At 35.0% G+C, this 19808-nt stretch overlaps 1 protein-coding gene across 1 annotated transcript in view; it reads left to right on the top strand.

Annotated features, from left to right (window-relative positions):
- Positions 1–19808, top strand: part of Dcc (DCC netrin 1 receptor) — a 1075620-nt gene that overhangs the window by 518679 nt on the left and 537133 nt on the right. Inside the window, exons 4-5 of the mRNA XM_021150630.2 lie at positions 14992–15142; positions 16764–16900. Coding sequence (XP_021006289.1) covers positions 14992–15142; positions 16764–16900 — 288 coding nt within the window. The remainder of the gene's footprint in view (positions 1–14991; positions 15143–16763; positions 16901–19808) is intronic.

Genomic DNA, 19808 nt, shown 5'->3' with positions numbered 1-19808 from the left:
CCTTCTCCTTCTCCTTCTCCTTCTCCTTCTCCTTCTCCTTCTCCTTCTCCTTCTCCTTCTCCTTCTCCTTCTCCTTCTCCTTCTCCTTCTCCTTCTTCTTCTTCTTCTTCTTCTTCTTCTTCTTCTTCTTCTTCTTCTTCTTCTTCTTCTTCTTCTGTAGCTCTCTATGATTCTGGCCATTTCATTACCTTTGTCTAAGTAGCCAGAATCTGGTTAGCTACAGCTATATCACTGTGCCTTTCAGGGACTGATATTATCACACATTTCTATAGTATCTATGCTCACAGTTGGTCTTCCTTCTTAGGCAGTCCTCTACATACTTCATAAATCACAGAAAAGCACTGAGGCATTTGAATGAACTGCTCCTCACATGGTAGATGCTTAGTTGTTTGTAGTTATCATAAATATTTCACATATAGACAGTATAAATCTTTCTAGAATGAAAACTAGTAATTCAGGTGAAGTTTATTCAGTGTGATAAAGAAGTCAAGTTTAAATCATTGTTCTCATTTCCTTGTGTCTACTATACTCCATCAGTGACATAGATGCTGACCTCAGTGTGCAGGTACGTATTGCACACTTCTACCTTGCAACTGCCCTGCAATGATGGTGGATCATTTATTAGTAACACATGCTCAGACTTATTTAGGAACCAATTTCATACCCCCAAATTAAATATTCATATTTGTATGACATGAATAATGTATATACCGAATCATCAGATAGGAAGCCAAAGCAAGTCACATTTAAAGTATTGACAGAATATGCTTCATTATCTCAATATGACAGAAGAGCCTGTTTCCAGTAACATTCAGGAATCATGATGAATTAATCAATTATTTAAACTTTAAATAGAAAATGCAAAACAGACATTAAATTGGTATTGGCCTTTATTTTTTCACCATGTAGACTGTATTGTAACTGAAATGTGTGGAATTTAGTTAAAGTCACATTGTTAATATGATTCAAATAAGAAGACATATGTGTACTTTGGAGTGATGGGATATTTCTCATTAGAATGAAAACTAAAGTGAAGTAAGGCCAGTTATATGGAAAGAGTCAGAGGGAGAGAGATGGATATGATAATGCTACATTGGAAGTGTGTAAGTTATGGCTTTTAGCTTGGTGTTTTGGCAGAAGTCCTAACATTGGAAGCCAGTGTTTCTCTGGCTCTTTTGCCTGCTCTCGAGACCCTTTTCCTCCTATAGAGTTGCCTAGAGTAGCCTTCATCAGTAGAGATCTTGTTTTGCCCTGTTGGGCTATTGTCTCTTGGAGGATTTTTTTTTGAAGAGTTAATGGAGAAGGAATAGATAGGGGTGACAGGAGAGGGAAGGGAGAGTTGAAAGTAGTGGAAGGAGGCAAGCAAAACTGTGGTCCGGGATATATATGATAGAAGATTTTGTTTTCAATAATTACAAAATAAATTCTTAAAGAAAAACTGAAATAATGTAAGATATTTTATTTAAATTCTTGTTAATTCAAATATTCAATCATAAACTTCCAAAAGTTATAAGAGACCACACACACACACACACACACAAACACACACACACACAGACGAGATCTTACTTGACTGAGTCTGTGCATGCACTGTAATGGTTTTGTAAGAGAAGTTCTGTTTGATTCATTTTTTTCCCAAGTTTTCCTGTTTCTTTAGATGTAAAACACAAAAATCCCCCCAAAATGTTATAAGATTACACATGAGAATGAGTAAACCGTTATCCTTAATGCCTAAGTTGCTAATTATGCTTCTCTGGTCTTTAATATCTTGTTATTTTATCCTGAATCAGTTTTCACTTTCCAGAAGCACCAGCTTGAAGTACTAATTGTTACATATACATAGTATACATTTCTGTTCTAGCTTTTATTTAATTAAAACTGATATGGCCAGTAAAACCGAAATCCATATGTGATTAGCATGAATTAGTTGTATATAAACTGCAGCTGCACACTGAGATAGCTTGTGCATGTAGTGTATACACTTTGTAAACCGAGGCAGTAATATGTTCACCAGATTGAGACTTGACTAGCCTAGGTAATGAATTTCAGGTCAGCTTGGGATACAGAATAAGATGCAAAACACAAACAAACAAACAAACAAACAATAAAAAAAAACCCAAAAAACCCAAACAAAAAAAAAACAAACCAACCAAACAAAAACAGAATAAAAACAGTATTGGAATCATAAATTATTGAAAATATCTTTCTCTAATGCCAAAATTCCTATGCTGGTTAAGTTATATATCTCATTAGTGCTAAAGTGAAATTTTAAAACTTCACCAGCACATTTATTAGCATTATTTACTAAAATATTTAGATTTATTTATTTATTTATTTATTTATTGCCTTTGCAATACTGTGGAATAAACCTAGGGCTTCCAACATCCAGAGTAAGGGCTATATCATTGATTGCAATCCCTACCCCTTCTTTCTTTTTCTATTTCGAGACAGGGTCTAAGTTACCCACCATAGGCTTTTCCTTACCCTGTAGCCCAGACAGTCCTTGAATTTGGGATGTTCTTGCCTCACCTTCTCAATTACCAGGTTAGAAACCTCTGTCAGATCCCAACTATTGTCACTTTCCATGTATATGTTCGCAGCGGTTTATCTAATTCTAAATAACATTATAAACTTATCCAAACTCATGGAACACATTCCCAGCCATAAATATCGACAGATAACTAGACTGTTAAATTCTCATTTTACTAAGTGAGTAATAGTGCTAAGTTTCAGTGTATAACTACTGCATCTCACATTGTTTTGACTAACTCCTACACTGCAGCCTTTGGTTACAAAAGAAAAGATAGTTGATAAAATCCTGAAAAGGGAGTCCATAAAGCAAAAAGATCACACTGTGGACAACAGAAGTCAGCATGCCCCCTCACGGTCTATGAGAGAAACTTCCTTTGCTTATCATGATGAACAAGTGGTATTTAGCTATGAGACCGATAAAAAAGGTACAAGAGAAGCTGGAGACTGAGGAAATGTCAGAGATTCTGCTCCAGGGGATTAGAAAACAGAAGTGATGCTGAGAAGAGGCAGACCAGAAGAAAGGAAGTTAAACTGGGAAGAAACTCAGAACTTGTCATGATAATCTTGCAGAGAACTGACCAGGAGCTGTTCTCATGGTGGCATCAGAATTGATTAAAGAATGGAGATGTTCTCAATATTGTTAAGGGCAGATATTATAACTTAGGAGGGATGAGGTGCCATTGGGGTTCAGACAGAATTCCAGAAGTAGGATGTGAGTAGAGACAAGCCTGTGGCCATGTCTTCCATCCCTACAAGCATGGGCATCAAAGAAGATGGTTATTATAGATAATGTCAGTGATGTATTTCAAGAGAGGTTTTCATGGTACCTCATTTTTTGTCACAAGAATGTAATCATTTCTCTCAAAAGTAGGAAAATTGGTAACTAATTTAATTTGTTGATTAATGATTTAAGACAAATTGAGTTTTTCCATATGAGTAATTATATGTTTTTGATAAAGTAAATTAGCAATGAACAGCTTTAATACACATTTTTTTTAAGCAGCAACAGAAGCAGTACATGTTGTGATGTTTCAAAACATTATATGTAACGGGGACTATATGATGGATTGAAGCAGCCACCAATTGTGGTTGTAAAATTAACTTTATTTGTGGTTCGCCATATATGAATGCCAAGCCAGAGAATGGATTGCTGATTTATAAAACTGCTTTGAGCAGTAGGTTGACAAAGAGAACTTGTCTAGGCTCTAGAATTCCTGTATCAGTTTTCTTAATGTTCTAATTGAATTAGTCAGTTGATAATCTACTGCTTGTTTATTTACCTATAGTCAAGTGATGCTATGTCCTCAAAAGGCCAAGAGGAATGAACTTTCTGTGGTTTGTTGAAGATATATTCTATTTTTTTGTTATAATGTTTAATTTTATTTCAAATATAGTATGGACATTTTAAAATTTTTATCTTCTTTGTGAGCATAGAACAGATAATTCCATAATATCATTAAGAAGACAATATTATATTTGAATAAATTATCCTTTTATTAAAAAATAATTACAGACTTTCATAGAAAGAATTCCCAGGTGCAGGTCCAGACCACCGAAATAATGTGACTCACAAAACACATAAATAATTTTGTTTCCAAGTATGTGTAGCATTTATATTTACACTATTGTATAATTTGTGAAAATGTTCAATTTTATTGTCCCCCAAACAACAAATGTGATTATATAGAGAGATAGATAGATAAATAGATATAGATACAGATATAGATAACTGCTACATATTTTATATCATTATCTGTTGTTATTTTTTGAGATATGCTATTCACTTACACACAAAGAAACAACTCTTTACAAAATACTACTCATCATTGGCAGTGATCATGGTCACTGAGAGCCAATTTAATGAAATTATAGTTTCCTGTTAAGAATATATCATCTATTCTACATCCCAGGGTTCAAAGATTAAGCAACAAATTTATACTTTTGAAATAGAAATGGCTCATTTTGTATACTTCATGAATTAACCAGTTCTAGCTTTACATTTTCTTCTAAAGCTTTCTTATGTTGCCTACCTCAATAGAATGGAATGGAGATTAGGGACTTGTTCTAGGTTAGAGTTTGATTTAAAGGAATTTCATGGCTGGATTGATCTTCCTTCCAGTCTACTCCATGTCACCAGAACTTTTGCATTCCTAACAGTTGTGCACTCAATGGAGCAGTGACTAATTTCTTTTTTTCTTAATATTTTTATTACGTATTTTCCTCAATTACATTTCCAATGCTATCCCAAAAGTCCCCCATACCCTCCCCCCCACTTCCCTACCCACTCATTCCCATTTTTTTTGGCCCTGGCATTCCCCTGTACTGGGGCATATAAAGTTTACATGTCCAATGGGCATCTCTTTCCAGTGATGGCCGACCAGGCCATCTTTTGATACATATGCAGCTAGAGTCAAGAGCTCCGGGGTACTGGTTAGTTCATAATGTTGTTCCACCTATAGGGTTGCAGATCCCTTTAGCTCCTTGGGTATTTTCTCTAGCTCCTCCTTTGGGGGCCCTGTGATCTATCCAATAGCTGACTGTGAGCATCCACTTCTGTGTTTGCTAGGCCCTGGCCTAGTCTCACAAGAGACAGCTATATCTGGGTCCTTTCAGCAAAATCTTGCTAGTGTATGCAATGGTGTCAGTGTTTGGAAGCTGATTATGGGATGGATCCCTAGATATGGCAGTCTCTAGATGGTCCATCCTTTCGTCACAGCTCCAAACTTTGTCTCTGTAACTCCTTCCCTGGGTGTTTTGTTCCCAATTCTAAGAAGTGCCCTTTCTTAGAATTGGGAAGTGCCTAATTTCTTTCTAGAACTTTTTCTTTGTATTGATAACTTGGATAAGTGATTGGTACAACAAGCAAGTCATGCTTTCAGTCTACTTAAGCTTTTAGTAAAAGTCACTTCCTTATTGAATGCGTTTCTAGCTTTGAATTTAAGCCACGAGGCCACACTTCTTTCAATTATATGCAATCAGCCCAATTTCTCTATTACCCTGTCTCAAAAATGTGTGTGTGTGTGTGGGGGGGGTGAGACTGAGGAAAGAGAAATATGGAAACAGTGGAAAAACACATTTTCTTTTATGTTTGCTGTCTATGCTATGACTTCTCCAAATAGTTACAGTTACAGGGAAAAAAAATCACTGATCACAGATCCCTAGACATAGATTATAAGAATTCAAAATATTGTGAGAATTACCAGATCAAAAGAGACATGGTGTGAGTTTATGGTGTTAGACAAATATGGTTTTGACAGACAAACAAAACACCCAAACAAAAGAGCAAGTATTTATAAAATACAATCAAAACAGAAAAAAAAATAAGAATATATCAGAGAACATGACAATGTTGCCTTATAATATATTCAGAGTAATGGTCTTCAAGGGATGTGAACAATATACTAAATCTAATTTCGAATGAACCATCATGATAGGCTGTTAATTACTGAGAGTACTTGACTAAGACAAAGTATGGAAGGGGACATAAACGTGAACATAACCAGCTACAAATGAGCACCAGTCACTAAACAAGCCTACATGGAGATTTGCGTAGTCTTGAAGTCCATCTCTCTGATCAGAGGAGTACTTTGTGAGATAGGATTCCAGAGGATGCTAAGTATGGACTATAAAGTTCAACTCGGCATACTGAGAGTCTTAAATCTCATGGACAGGCATTGCAAGGAAGTATATTTGTCTGTGGTTGGGAATATTTGCAACTGCTTGGGTTTGGATATTCTCACAGTAGTATAGCTCAGAAAAACAGCAACATGGAATTAAAAATGAATGGAATTATTACCCGTGTTCCATTCGTGTGTATTTTTAGGAGAGAATGAACTATGTCAGTACATTACATTAAGATCCATTTAGTACAGATTTTCTACAAACCATATTTTATCTGGACTACATGAAAGGGGCTGAACATGGACCACCAGAATCCATTTTCCTATATTTGGTTCAGACCGAGTTAGTATCCCAATATATTATTATGAAAAATGATTAAGGACGTGGATCTTAACATTAAACTAAGCACGAATCTTGGTTTCACTCATCCAACTTGTACAATTTAGAACAAATTACTTAATTTAAAGCATTATCTTGTGGAACAAAGACAGAGATAGGATATATTTTGTAGAATGATTTTAAAGATTAAATTTGACAGGCCAAATACATTTTGTAATCCTCAGCAGATACTGCAATTATTCTTGCATTTTAGAAGCTTCCTCAATACTAAATAATTTGACTCTCATGGGAAGATTATTTTCCTGATTATTTACCTTGTTTTGATTATGGGTATACAAGCAGCCTGGGAGTTAAATATCTGTAACTTGTCTAGTCTTCTCTCTCTCTCTCTCTCTCTCTCTCTCTCTCTTTTTAATACTTAAGCCACAGATACATGAAAGCACTTTCCCTCCAGTATCTCATTACTCTATGCTTTCAACCCATGCCTCTCCATCTTCTGCTGTACTAAATAAGCCACATTGGTTTAAATGAGAATGAGAAGAAAAATATGATTGCTAGTATTTGTTCTTCAAAATCCATTAGCAATTCATACAACACTAATTTCTTTTGCTCATTTCTGTACTGAGGAGAGGTAGGATGTGATCGGACTTTGCAAATGTCTGCACTGCCAAGGATACCATTTATTATTTCCTTCCATGTTCAGCCCCAACCCTGCCTTTCAGGGATTTAAGAGTTCCAGTTTGCCACAGAAACTCCAATTTCTGATACATGCATGGCAATTACAGTCATGCAATAATTACTGATAAAAGATTCAGAATATGAGGGTTTTTTCTGTTTATATTAACAAAAATCCCTTTCCATCGATGGGAACCTGGGCTCAAGGGTTGAGGAATGAGTGGGCATTCGTGTTATATTAAACTTAGATACAGCTGATAAGGTCACATCTTAATGGATGTGAGACAACTGCGAAAGCCACTATTTCAATGGGGTTGATCAAAATCCTTTTGGGGGCTGAAGAAGTGTCTCCATGGTTAATTTCACTTGTTGCTCACATAGAAGTTTAAGTTCATGTCACAGCACCTACATTTTGGCTCCCAACTGTCTGTACCTCCAGTTCTAGGATGTCCAATGCACACTGAGCTAGGACTATGTGTTGTGCACATATACACATGCATGGAAATATGCAATATGTAAATACATCTAAAAATAGATTAAAATCATATCAATTGTAACAATATTTACCATGTTAGTATTATGAACTTAATTTCTACAGGTAAATGATCATTCTCTGACCTTGAGCCTATCTTTTATCACAATTGGGGTAAGAAACAATGATTCCTATTTGAAAAGGAAAATACTGGTGGCAGGACATATATTACAATTCCATCAGCCTATCACTCTCATGCCACACAATGGTCATCCCATCATCGAATGCATTGCTGTTTCTACTTTTCCTGGATGGTGAATAATGTTTAGTTATTGATTATTCTTTTAGCTTCCACTCTATGAAGAGTTACTATATTCCAAAAGGGAAAAGGGAAAAATAACCTTCTTTTAATAGGCTTCTTTTAACATGGACGAATGGTTGTTTCTTGAGCAGAAGGACTCCTGTTTTCTCCCAAACACAATGAGTCAAGCGCATGTTCACCTCCAATGAGGTAGTAGCAGGCAGTCATTTCTAATTCAGACATGAGGGTGTGTGGAAAACTGTAATTTATCAGTGCAAGTGTCAGAAAAAATTACTGAAATCACCAGAATATTTGCCTTTTCCACATTGTTTAATACTAATTATTTCCTAGGAAAAATAAAAGCATATTCTGTTTTAAAGTATAAAAGTTTTGCCTTTAATACCTTAACATAATATAAAAAGCAAAGGACCCAGATAGTTTTAGTTGAAACTAAAAGTATTAAAAACATGTATTAAAATAAAAGCTGCATTACTCTGCTGGAGAGTTTCCAATGTGTCTTTATATATGAATTATGAGGAATTTTTGATTCTTTAAATTAACTTTCAGATATCTTAATGGCAACATTGATAATTCTAAAGTCAGCTTAAAAAAAAAATTAAACCATTCTGAAAAAGAAAAGTCACTTCTTTCAGACCTGCTTCAGTAATGATTGAACCAAAAATTTCCCCGAGAGACAGAAGGGACTCAGACATACGGTTGTGACAAGAATAGATTACTCTTTCTTCCAGATCTAACCACAAATAGAAGTAAGGGTGCGTTCATGGAAAAAGTAAGAGGAAATATGAACAGATGTAGGAATATTTACAGAGGATGCCATTTTTAGTACCAGAGTAGTATAAATAAGGCATGAATATGACAGAATCCCAGAGTGAAGAACCACTCCTGAGAAGTGGCTTCTTGCTTCCTCTCAGTTCAAAGTTCCCCAGTGTACAGTTCAATGACAATGTTTAGTTTATACTTATTTTAAATTTTTTTCCAGACAGACAGGTTTTGTGTTTGTGTGTGTGTGTGTGTGTGTGTGTGTGTGTGTGTGTAGCCATGGCTATCCTGGAACTCACTAAGTAGGAAAGGCTGGCCCCAAATTCACAGGAATACACATTCTTCTGACTCCAGAGTGCTGGGATTAATGTGTATCCCACTACCACCTGGTAATTTTTTATATTTTCTTTTTATTAAATATTTTCTGTTTTTGTTTGTTAGATGTTGTTGTTGTTTTTTTCTCTTTCTTTGTTTCTTTCTTTTTTCTTTTTTCTTTTGGTTTTTCGAGACAGGGTTTCTCTGTGTAGCCCTGCCTGTCCTGGAACTCATTTTGTAGACTAGGTTGGCCTCGAACTCATAAATCTGCCTGCCTCTGCCTTGCAAGTGCTGGGATTAAAGGCATGTGCTACACTGCCCGATTTACTTTCTGGTTTGTAACACACACACACACACACACTGAGTTGTATATATGGAAAATCTCACTCTGAGCTTCTACCATTGCATATGCCTGACGGTGATAGAGAAACTAAGACCTGCAGAAGCTAGCTAGAAGGACAATGGCTACACAGCCAATAGGTTAATGGCAGGCTAGCATGAAGGCGGGAAAGCAAATAGAGAAAGCTGTCAAGTTAAATGAATTTGTAAGTCATGTGTCTGAGCTTGCTCTGCTCTTCAGCTCCATTTGGAATGCCCATGATAATCCATTCAGCTTTGATATTAATAAAACACATCAAAGAGTATACAATGAGGGAAATGGTTTTATGTTCAGAAAACATGAAAATTAAAAACCATTACTAGTTATTTTCAGAGTGACAGTTATTAAGCGGAGAAAACTAGTTTTTTTTTTCTTGCTAACACAGAATCCAAAAAATCTATAACTTAATTTTTCTATGCCTCAGTTACTTTCTCAGAATCGGCATGTAACTTTAATGGTGAAATTCCTAAATAAGGGTTCTGGAAAACTGGTCTGTTAAGGACAGGCTCTCAACACAGGGTGAACACTCACTTCCATGTATCTGGAATCCTCTAACACCACATTTCATGACCTATGATGAGTATAAGAGAATTTCCTTCTACACTAAATACAGCTCCAGTCAGATGACTGATGGGGGCAAACCAGGCGTTTGCCATGAGGGTCTTAAACAGCCAAAGTCTGATATATTGGGGAAAAATCTATGAATGAAGACTGTTCCTAAGGAGTCTCAAATTCAATTGTAATGCTTGAGAGTCCCATTTGTCTCAGAAAATGCCATTCAAAACTACCTATTCTCCAAATGCACTAGTAAACTTTTCATCTACATCTGTGTATCAGGGGCTCCAGTAACACTTGATGGGATTTTTTTCCCCCTGCATATATCAATCTTAGGTGTAGGGTCATAGTATATGTTTCTGGAAGATCAAGGAATAACTATCGCAGTAGACCCTTCCTGGATGATAAATTTGAGACAAAGAGAAGGAAGAGCAAAAGAGTAGGAAAGGGATAGAAATGATGGAGAGGAAGAGGGACAGGGAACGCATATCACCAGCTCTTATTTGATAGATGCCAAGCTGCTCTTGTGCTGATAGGGCACTTGCTACTTGGGTCTTCACGATGATTGCTCCTCTGATCTGTCTCTGCAGGTTATCAAAGGGTGTTTCAAGGGTGTCTTAGTTAGGGTAATAATTTCTTCTGTGATAATTTGAATTCCACACAGAACTAGCAACTTTTTTATTGGTTCCCCTTATGGGATGAACACGAGCTTGACTTGAGCAGACAAACAGCAGGAGGGAGGTATCTTTTCGGATGCAGACACTAGTGAGATATTTTATCAAAAGTGAAAAACTTGAATGAGTCACTTGGGGAAAAATATTGTCTACTGAGAATTAAATTCAAGCTTCTCAGCTAAAATTAGAAATTTGAAAAACATGCAAATTTGACTCGTACTTTGACAGCTTTCCAACATTGAGAGTCATTTCGATGGCTATGCTGGTAATAGTAACAAATGACTTTTTCTATCATGATACATGTCAACAGTTGGAAGTCCTGACTAAAATAGTACATACTATTCCAAATTACCATCGACTGATGTGACAAAATCATAAATCATTCATTCAAAGTAGAAGATGGGCCAGATGCATTTTTTATAAGATAGCACAGAATGTTTATTGATACCATGTCAGATTCTGCATTACAACTAACTGCCAAGAAACTAGTTGTTGAGAGTCAGCATAGTGTTAAAGGTCTACTTCTACAATTATCTGAAAAGTCTATCAAAATTTGCCTTTGACTACCGTAAATGTTAGAGCTTTGGCGAAAGTCTTCCCAAATGGAAGTGTTCCAATTCTGAATGGGAATATAAGTGTCTGCTGGGGGCAGGTACCAAACTCAAGGGTTACAGCTCTACTCTAGGCACATGTAAGGTGTGGGTGTGTAGGAGAGATGTTTGCTCTGGAGAAAAAAGTATCTGACAGTTCGGTTCTGACCTTGGGCTTTTCATTTTGGAATGGTGGAAGTTGGCCACTTGCTACTGGAGGGGCTGGGTCCAGACTTGAAGACCATTAAGGTGTTCTGTTGGCAGAGCCATGTGGTTGGAGATCCTCAGGGATGGAATTGGAAACTCACATGCATCTGGACTATTTACAGGAAATACAACCAAAAATAACGATGAGAAATGTATAAACTAAGAAATCATCTTAAAACTAGCTTATTTTAAATCAAGCCACACAGTCAAGAAGTTTTTACAAATGCAAGAAATCACCACTATTATCCCTGCTATTTTTGTTGGATTATCACATTATTCTTGAAATACCCATTTTATAAGGTTCAGTTACCTTAAGAGAATTCTTTGGAGTCCTTAGTAATAGCCAGCAGACTTGGATCCTCTGTTGACATTATCATGTAATTCTCTTTTTAATCTTTTCAGAATAGTCCCCTCCAAGTCAGATAGCAGAAGAAGCTTAAGTAGGCCAAAATTTCCATTTAAAAGGAAGTGAAAAGGGAAGGGAACTCAAGAGGAATAGTCAAAGGTACTGAGTTGCTATGTGTAGTTCTGTGCTCCAAGGCATCTGAATAGTCTAGGGAAGAACTGTGTCTGACCCTATAATCACTATCTTCTCTATCCTTGTTTATATACCACTCTCTTTGTTTCTAAGGTTGCCAACGCTGGGGACTGGCAGATTAGCTTCAAACCAAAACCAAACCAAACCAAACCAAAAAAAAGCCAACATTTTTTTTCCAACAGCAAAAACTAAACTGGGTTTTAGTTGAAGTACATTTTTATTGTTGCAATCAAATTAGAATCACGAATATTGTAATTTTGAATATATTCATGAGTTTTACATTATAGAAGGTTCTTTTCACAATTGTTAACACTAAAATTTGGCACAGGAAAACATTTTATTTGTTTTACTGTAGAAAACTTGCCAATTCTGTTACCTTGTAATGCACAACTCTCTCCAATTTTATCTTAAAATGTTTTATATGTGAAATACTATATAAGGTATATGTACAGCTTAATAAATAACAGTAATATGATTTGACTTTCCTTTTCTGTAGTGAATGTGGGCTCCTTAATTCACTTGGAAACATTTCATATGATTTACCAGGGCTTGAATAGTTATTGCTCATATAGCTAGAACACAAATAACATTTATCATTGATTAATCATTCCATCCTATTCTTATGAAAGTCTGTTTAGATAACAAGAGTTATAATCTAGAATTGCAAGGTCGCGCCAGAAGGAGTTTTTCATAAAAACAACTATGGAGCTTAGAAGGAGAATTTTCATTTCCTTTTAAATATTTGCCTGAAGTTTTAGTCATTTACTTGTATGATTCTTTTTCTCTTTGTAAAAGTTCTATATACCTTGCAACAGTGGCGTTTAAAATAACTCTTCACTCTAAAAATACTACATGCCATTTTGAAAACCTTTAGAAAATACAGGAAAATTTAAAGGTGAAAATAAAAGCCACCTGCAGTTCTATCACACAAAGTTAACCTTAGCAGTCATCTTTAGTCTACAGATTTAAGATGTAGGCATGGTTTCTATACACAGAGTATTTAAAATGAAAATTACTGGCCTGGCAATTTCTTTTTCTTGTCTTTTGGCTCCACAATCAAAGAAGGTGAGATTGAATCTGGCTCAGGACAATGACCACGTTCATCCTCACGTCATTCCTGATGAGATCAGCAGCAGCCTACACTATGGCAGGGTTGTGTGTCATCTCACGTTGTGACTCTCCACTTACCTCTGCCCAATATTTAGGATTTCATCATCTCAATGTCTGTGCATTCAGATTTTACTTTTGAGTTTGCAGCATTCCCTGACAACTTAATTCTACTTAATTCATTAAGGTAAAAAGAACCTTGATTAAACTTTCCTACAGGGGTGTGGAGTTTAATGTAATGAAGAAACTTAATAATTAATATATCTTCAGTAAATCAATTCAGATGGGCATTGATTAGGCTAGAGGATAATACTATTGAATTGATTGATAAGTCCCCAGGCAGTATTCCTAGAACTCGGATAATGAAAATAAAGACGTGATTGACTCAGAAGAGTATTTCCTGAGTGTTGAGACCCTTAGGTTTAGAACTTCTGCTTCATCCATGGGATGAAAAGTCAGAGAGAATTGATGAACTGAGTCTGAGAATGAAGCTCCTGAATCACTAGGTTGCACTTCTATGCTAGAAAACATAGATAACACATATATAGATAAGTACTGTTGAGATAAAGTGGAAAGAAACTGAATTCTTCATTCAACCTAGCTTAGCTTTAAGGACAAGTTTGCTCTTTGAAAACATTTTAAAATTTGTTAATGAATAGAAAACTAATCCATCACCTTGTTTGCTTTTAGAAAGCATGGAAGAAAACTTAAGCTAGAGTAACTTCCATTTGGAAGACAGGAAATGGTTCCTCAAAATTGTATTTTGTTTTGTTTTGTTTTGTATTGTTTTGTTTTGTTTTTTCGAGACAGGGTTTCTCTGTGTAGCCCTGGCTGTCCTGGCACTCACTTTGTAGACCAGGCTGGCCTCGAACTCAGAAATCCACCTGCCTCTGCCTCCCGATGTATTTTTTTAATATGCTGTTTATACGCTGTGTAAAATCATTCTTACGTTTGTTCAATTTACATATCAAACCATGAAAGTGATTTTAAAAAACTGAAAGAGTACAATAGAGATGGTTGCAGGCCAAGTGAATGATCAGTGTTTTTGGATGATGACATTCAGATAAATTACTCTAAATATTGTTTGTTTCTCTAGTAACGATTAATAAATAAATCCTGAAGCGCAAATAAGGATCTTGCAGCATCTACCTTATGCCATTTGACTTATACTTTGATGACTTTGTAGCAAGGAATACTCTATATTCTGAAAGTGGAGAAACCCTTTTGAGATTTTATCTTCCGGTTTCTTTGCATGGATCAACTTTTCTAACTTTATTCTCAGATATAAGTTTTTTTTTCTTTATATCTACTCTTCATTTTTATTTTGTCTACATTTCAAATTTTACCCCCTTCCCAGTTTCTCCTTCACAGACCACCTAGCCCCCTGACTATGAGGATGCTCACCGAACCACCCTCAGGACCCTAGCATTCCCCTACCCAAGTCATTGAGCCTCCACAGGAACGAAGGTCTCCCCTCCCAGTGATTCCTGATAAGACAATTCTCTGCTACATATCCAGCTGGAGCCGTGGTTCCCCCGTGTGTGTGTACTCTTTGGTTGGTGGTTTAGTCTCTAGGAGCTTTGGGGGGTCTGGTTGGTTAATATTGTTCTTCCTATTGGGTGGCAAACCCCTTCAGTTCCTTCAGTCCTTGCCCAGATATGATTTTTTTTTTAAAAGAGAAGGTCTCCCTCTGGCTCTTCTGGAATTCACAATGTAGACTAGGTTGGCCTCAAACTCACAGAAATCTACTAGCCTCTGCCTCCTGGGTGCTAGGATCAAAGCTATAAGCTACTATGGCTGGCTATTCTTCATTATTTTACATTGTATTAATGGTATAAAATGTATGAGTCAAGCTAAAAAAAAAAAAGTTAATGAGAATATATGATCCTGTGTTTTCTTTCCACAGACCCAGGCCTGCATAGGCAGCTGTATTTTCTGCAGAGACCATCCAACGTAATAGCCATTGAAGGGAAAGATGCTGTCCTGGAGTGCTGTGTTTCTGGCTATCCTCCGCCAAGTTTCACCTGGTTACGAGGCGAGGAGGTCATCCAACTCAGGTATTACCCACCTGGGAACTTAATAAGTATATGATATTGCTTCTTACTTTCTGATAGGTCCAATTTTCTTAAAATAATTAGCTCTGTTTTCAAAAATCTTTGTCATGATTAGTGTATCAAAGATATTTAACCATTTTGATCAGAGTATGAGGAAAGAATTAAAAACCCATAGGATCAGCTGTTCTGAAGGGAAACTGAAAAATTGGATTGATGTCAAGATGCAAGGGCATTCAGTTGATGTAATTCACAGGAATATGAAAAAGAGAAGATAGATCTTATATATTTGTAAACCAATGCACACATACATGTTACTAAGCTTGACACAGCAATCATTTTATATTACATGTACACATTTATAGTCCATACATAAAAGCATCTACAGTATAACATAGATATAAACAATTTTCATTGTTCATAGTATTTCACTAATGGCGAATGTAAAAATAAATAAATAAAATAAATAAATAAATAAATAAATAAATAAATAAATAATAAATAAAAGCACTTCTGTCGTTTAAAATATCACATTTCATTGCAAAGTCTGCACAGATATTTTAGTTCTAAGTGTGCTTCTTATTATCCCAATTATTATAAATATAATGTAATACTGGAGAATATGGCTTACATTCGATTATCTCGCAATTAATAATAAGGAAGAATTAGAAAGCAAGACCATAGTAGAAAGTAAATATGTTGATTAAATGGATCTCACTTAAGAAAATAGGTTCATTGATTAGAATGACTAATACAACCCTTTTAATACATTTAATTTCCATGATTAGATATATACATGGATCATAAATTATTGGTTAAACTTTATCCAATTTAAGAAGGATTTAGTCAATAATAGTATATATATATAATATACTAATATAATATATAATATATATGTATATATGTGTGTATATATATATACATATATATATATATGTATATATATATATACTATCACATTTCCGAGGTCATTAGGAATACAGGAAGTCCAGTTTCTGAATCATTTATATATGCCAGATACCTTTGGTTCAGCTGAAATGATATACCCCATGGTATATCATAGATATAAACAATTTTCATTGTCTATTATATTTCATTAATGGTGAAGTTAGAATAGTAGAATATAAGCACTTCTTCAGTTTGAAGTATCACATCTCATTGTAAAGTCTGCATGGATATTTTTATCTATAGGTTGTTAAAAATGTTTTTATATCTATGGATGCATAGATTATTTTAGATGGTGACTAAGTTATATGTCAAAGCAGGCACTGACTTTCTCTCTTGGGAACATTTTTTTTTTTGTCTTTGAGGACTTAAATTTAAAAGTAATAGAATCAAAACCAGAGTAGATTATTGTGAAATTTCTTTTAAATACGGTTACTATTGCACTATTTTATTTAATCTATGGCATCTCTGAATTAATACACGGATCGTCCCCATGGGAGTTTACCTTGAATTGATACTAGTTCAAAAAGTGAGCTAAGATAAAGCCTCAATGACGCAGGTATTTTATCTTCTTCAGTTCTTTAATGTGAGCCTTTGTAAACTTCATCAGCACTTCTGAATTTCAGCCTGATGTTCAGAAAGTTAACAGGCCGCCTTATTTCACATGGCCTCTGTCTTACAGGTCTAAAAAGTATTCGTTGTTGGGTGGAAGCAATTTGCTCATCTCTAATGTGACAGATGATGACAGTGGAACCTATACTTGCGTTGTCACCTATAAGAATGAGAATATTAGTGCCTCTGCAGAGCTCACGGTCTTGGGTAAGTTAGTGATTGGAGATGAGTTTACAGTAAACCTTTCAAAATATATCGCTGTAACATTTTAAATGCATGTAGTCGATTGCCCACTGAATTTATTGGTGTGAAATTGAAAGGTCCCTCTACTCTGCACACATACCCACTTTGCTTTGATTAATTGCACCAGGGTTAAATGCAGTGTTTGAATATTGATTAAAAGCCATATTTATTACTCCTTACTCTAATTATTTTTTTGTCATGTTCTGGAAAGTTCCCCCAAAGTGTTAATATATAGATAAGTTGTATCACAATGAAAACTTCTAAAATATCATATGTGCAGAAAAATAAATGACAACAAAAATAGAACTTATATAAGAGTGTAGATGAGTAGAAAAGCAGATGATATTTGCAATGTCTCTGACATTAAATTCAGTGTGATGAATAGATTGATTTATTAATATAAAATAGCTGTAGATGTCATGTGAAAATAAATAACGAAAATCTAATCTATTTAAGGAAAATTTGCATAGCAAGAGTGCAATTTAAATAGCTTAAGGTATATGATTGGATTTATGTCCTTCCGGAAGTCAGGACCGCCTATGCCTTATTGAAAATTAAGAATGATGACCCGTGGTACTAGCTCTGACAAATGAAGACTATACTGTGGTCTTCAAGTTTGTTTTGTGTATGTTGGTAGAAAATACCTTAATATTTTACTTTCTTTTCTCCTGTATACTACAGAAATTGGATTTTTTGGAGTGTGTGTGTGGGGGGGTATTTGTTTCCAATTGAATAGGGTCTATATCCTTGTATTGCTGACTCTAACTTATGTTTTAGAGCTAGATATGACTTCTATAATCATTTAAAATGTGAAGGTAGAAAAGTAACGCATGCTTTACAAATTAAAGCTAAAAAACTTGGGCTGGAGTGATGGCTGAGCAGTTAAGAGCACTGACTGCTCTTCCAGAGGTCCTGAGTTCAATTCCTAGCCACCACATGGTGTCTCACAACCATCTGTAATGGGATCAGATGCCCTCTTCTGACGTGTCTGAAGACAGCTACAGTACACTCATATAAATGAGATAAATAAATCTTTCTTTAAAACAAAACAAAGCAAACCCCAAAAACTAAACAACTCATTGCAAATAAAGGGCAAACATAATCTAATATCGCCAACTTTGTATGTAACAGGTAAGAACGGTTCACAAGTGACATCCCTCCTAGGCTATGCTGCCAGTGACCATATACTCTTGTTCCTCTCACACAGATATAGCTAACCTTCTCAGTTTTTACCATTTAAAAACATAAATATGTTATTTGTGATGTCTTAGATTGTGTGTATGTTTCTTCTTCTTCTTCTTCTTCTTCTTCTTCTTCTTCTTCTTCTTCTTCTTCTTCTCTCTCTCTCTCTCTCTCTCTCTCTCTCTCTCTCTCTCTCTCTCTCTCTCTCTCTCTCTCTCTCTTTGTGTGTGTGTTTTCTGAACTAACATAGAATTAGAGCAAAGTCCATATTTTGCTCCAGGAAATAGGAAAATTTGTGTTTCACTTAAAGATGAATGACAGCTTCTCTGGTCTCGTTTTTTTAATATTCTGTATTTTTTTTTCAATTAAGTTGCTTGAACTTACCATTTTATATTTGAAAATAAATAAAAAAAATCACAGACCCAATTATTAAAAAGTTATAAGTAAGACAGTAAGAAAAAGAATATAGAACTATTTTAACTCCATAAAGATTGCAAGAATTTCCCCTACCAATGTAGTGACTTCTTACCACTAAATTGATGTTTGTATTATAACCAATTATTTTCTATAAATATGCCTATAGATTGCATATGTAATGTGTCAAACTGAATTATCTTTAAATTTCTTAACATATAGACAGAGCTATGCTTATAGTTGAATATTCTTTATGTTATTTTTTGTTTCTAAGTAATCCCCAGTGGTACTAGGTACATATCTTAAACATCCCCCATAGATAATATATGACTGATAACTATTACCAAAAACTTGATTTAATAAAGAAGCTGGTTAGAGTCAGTTATGAATATTTAATCTTAGCTCTAAAATGAATGTTCATATTATAAAGTGTTTTTATATAGACTAAGATTTTCCTAATATAGAGTTAGTGTCTCTGGAGCTGATTGTTTATTTCAAAACATAATTTATTTCTTTTTAGAAATGTGTGCAAGGAAAAATGGATCTTATTATTAATGTTATTCAAACATATTTTCCTATCTTTTAAAAATTTAAGCATAGTTGTATTTTTTGTAAGACTAAAGCCCCACAAAACATAAAGTTGTACTTATAAATTTTTAATCATGCATTTTTATCAAATTCCTGTTCTGCCTTACATCTTTTGATCTTTCCTGGACCTTTACTAGCTTTGAATGTGAACCTTCCTGAACTTAGGACTTTTTAAGGTTTGAAAACTCTAGATTAAAGGGAATGCAGCAGCCTTTTGCTGTAATTTAAGTCAATAAACATCAAGTATAATTTAAATTTTAGCATTTACCTTACATTTTAATAAAATAAAAATTGAAAGTTTCATGATGTTTAAGGCATCTGGAAACCACTATTTTACAAAATATAGGATATCTTTGACTCAAATAATGACATAAAGTTGCAGATATATTTTTAATAATAACAACTTGTGAGTCTGTATTTTTGAAAGTAAATATAGCCATCTGTAAATATCATTGGACGTTTTTGAACATTAGCATAGGACTTGTCTGTAAGAAATCCACAAAAGATTTGAAACCCAGGCTTATTGACCTTGTTATATATTAAAAATTTCTAATTTGATTTCTCCAATGCTTATAAGGCATTTTAATATTATATGTAAACCTAGAACACTTGGATAAATGATAGTCTCTCTCCCTCTCCCTCCCTCTCCCTTTCCCTTTCCCTCTCCCTCTCCCTCTCCCTCTCCCTC

This window comes from Mus caroli, chromosome 18, assembly GCF_900094665.2.
Source record: "Mus caroli chromosome 18, CAROLI_EIJ_v1.1, whole genome shotgun sequence".
NCBI lineage: Eukaryota > Metazoa > Chordata > Mammalia > Rodentia > Muridae > Mus > Mus caroli.
This window is presented reverse-complemented; position numbering and strand designations above follow the sequence as displayed.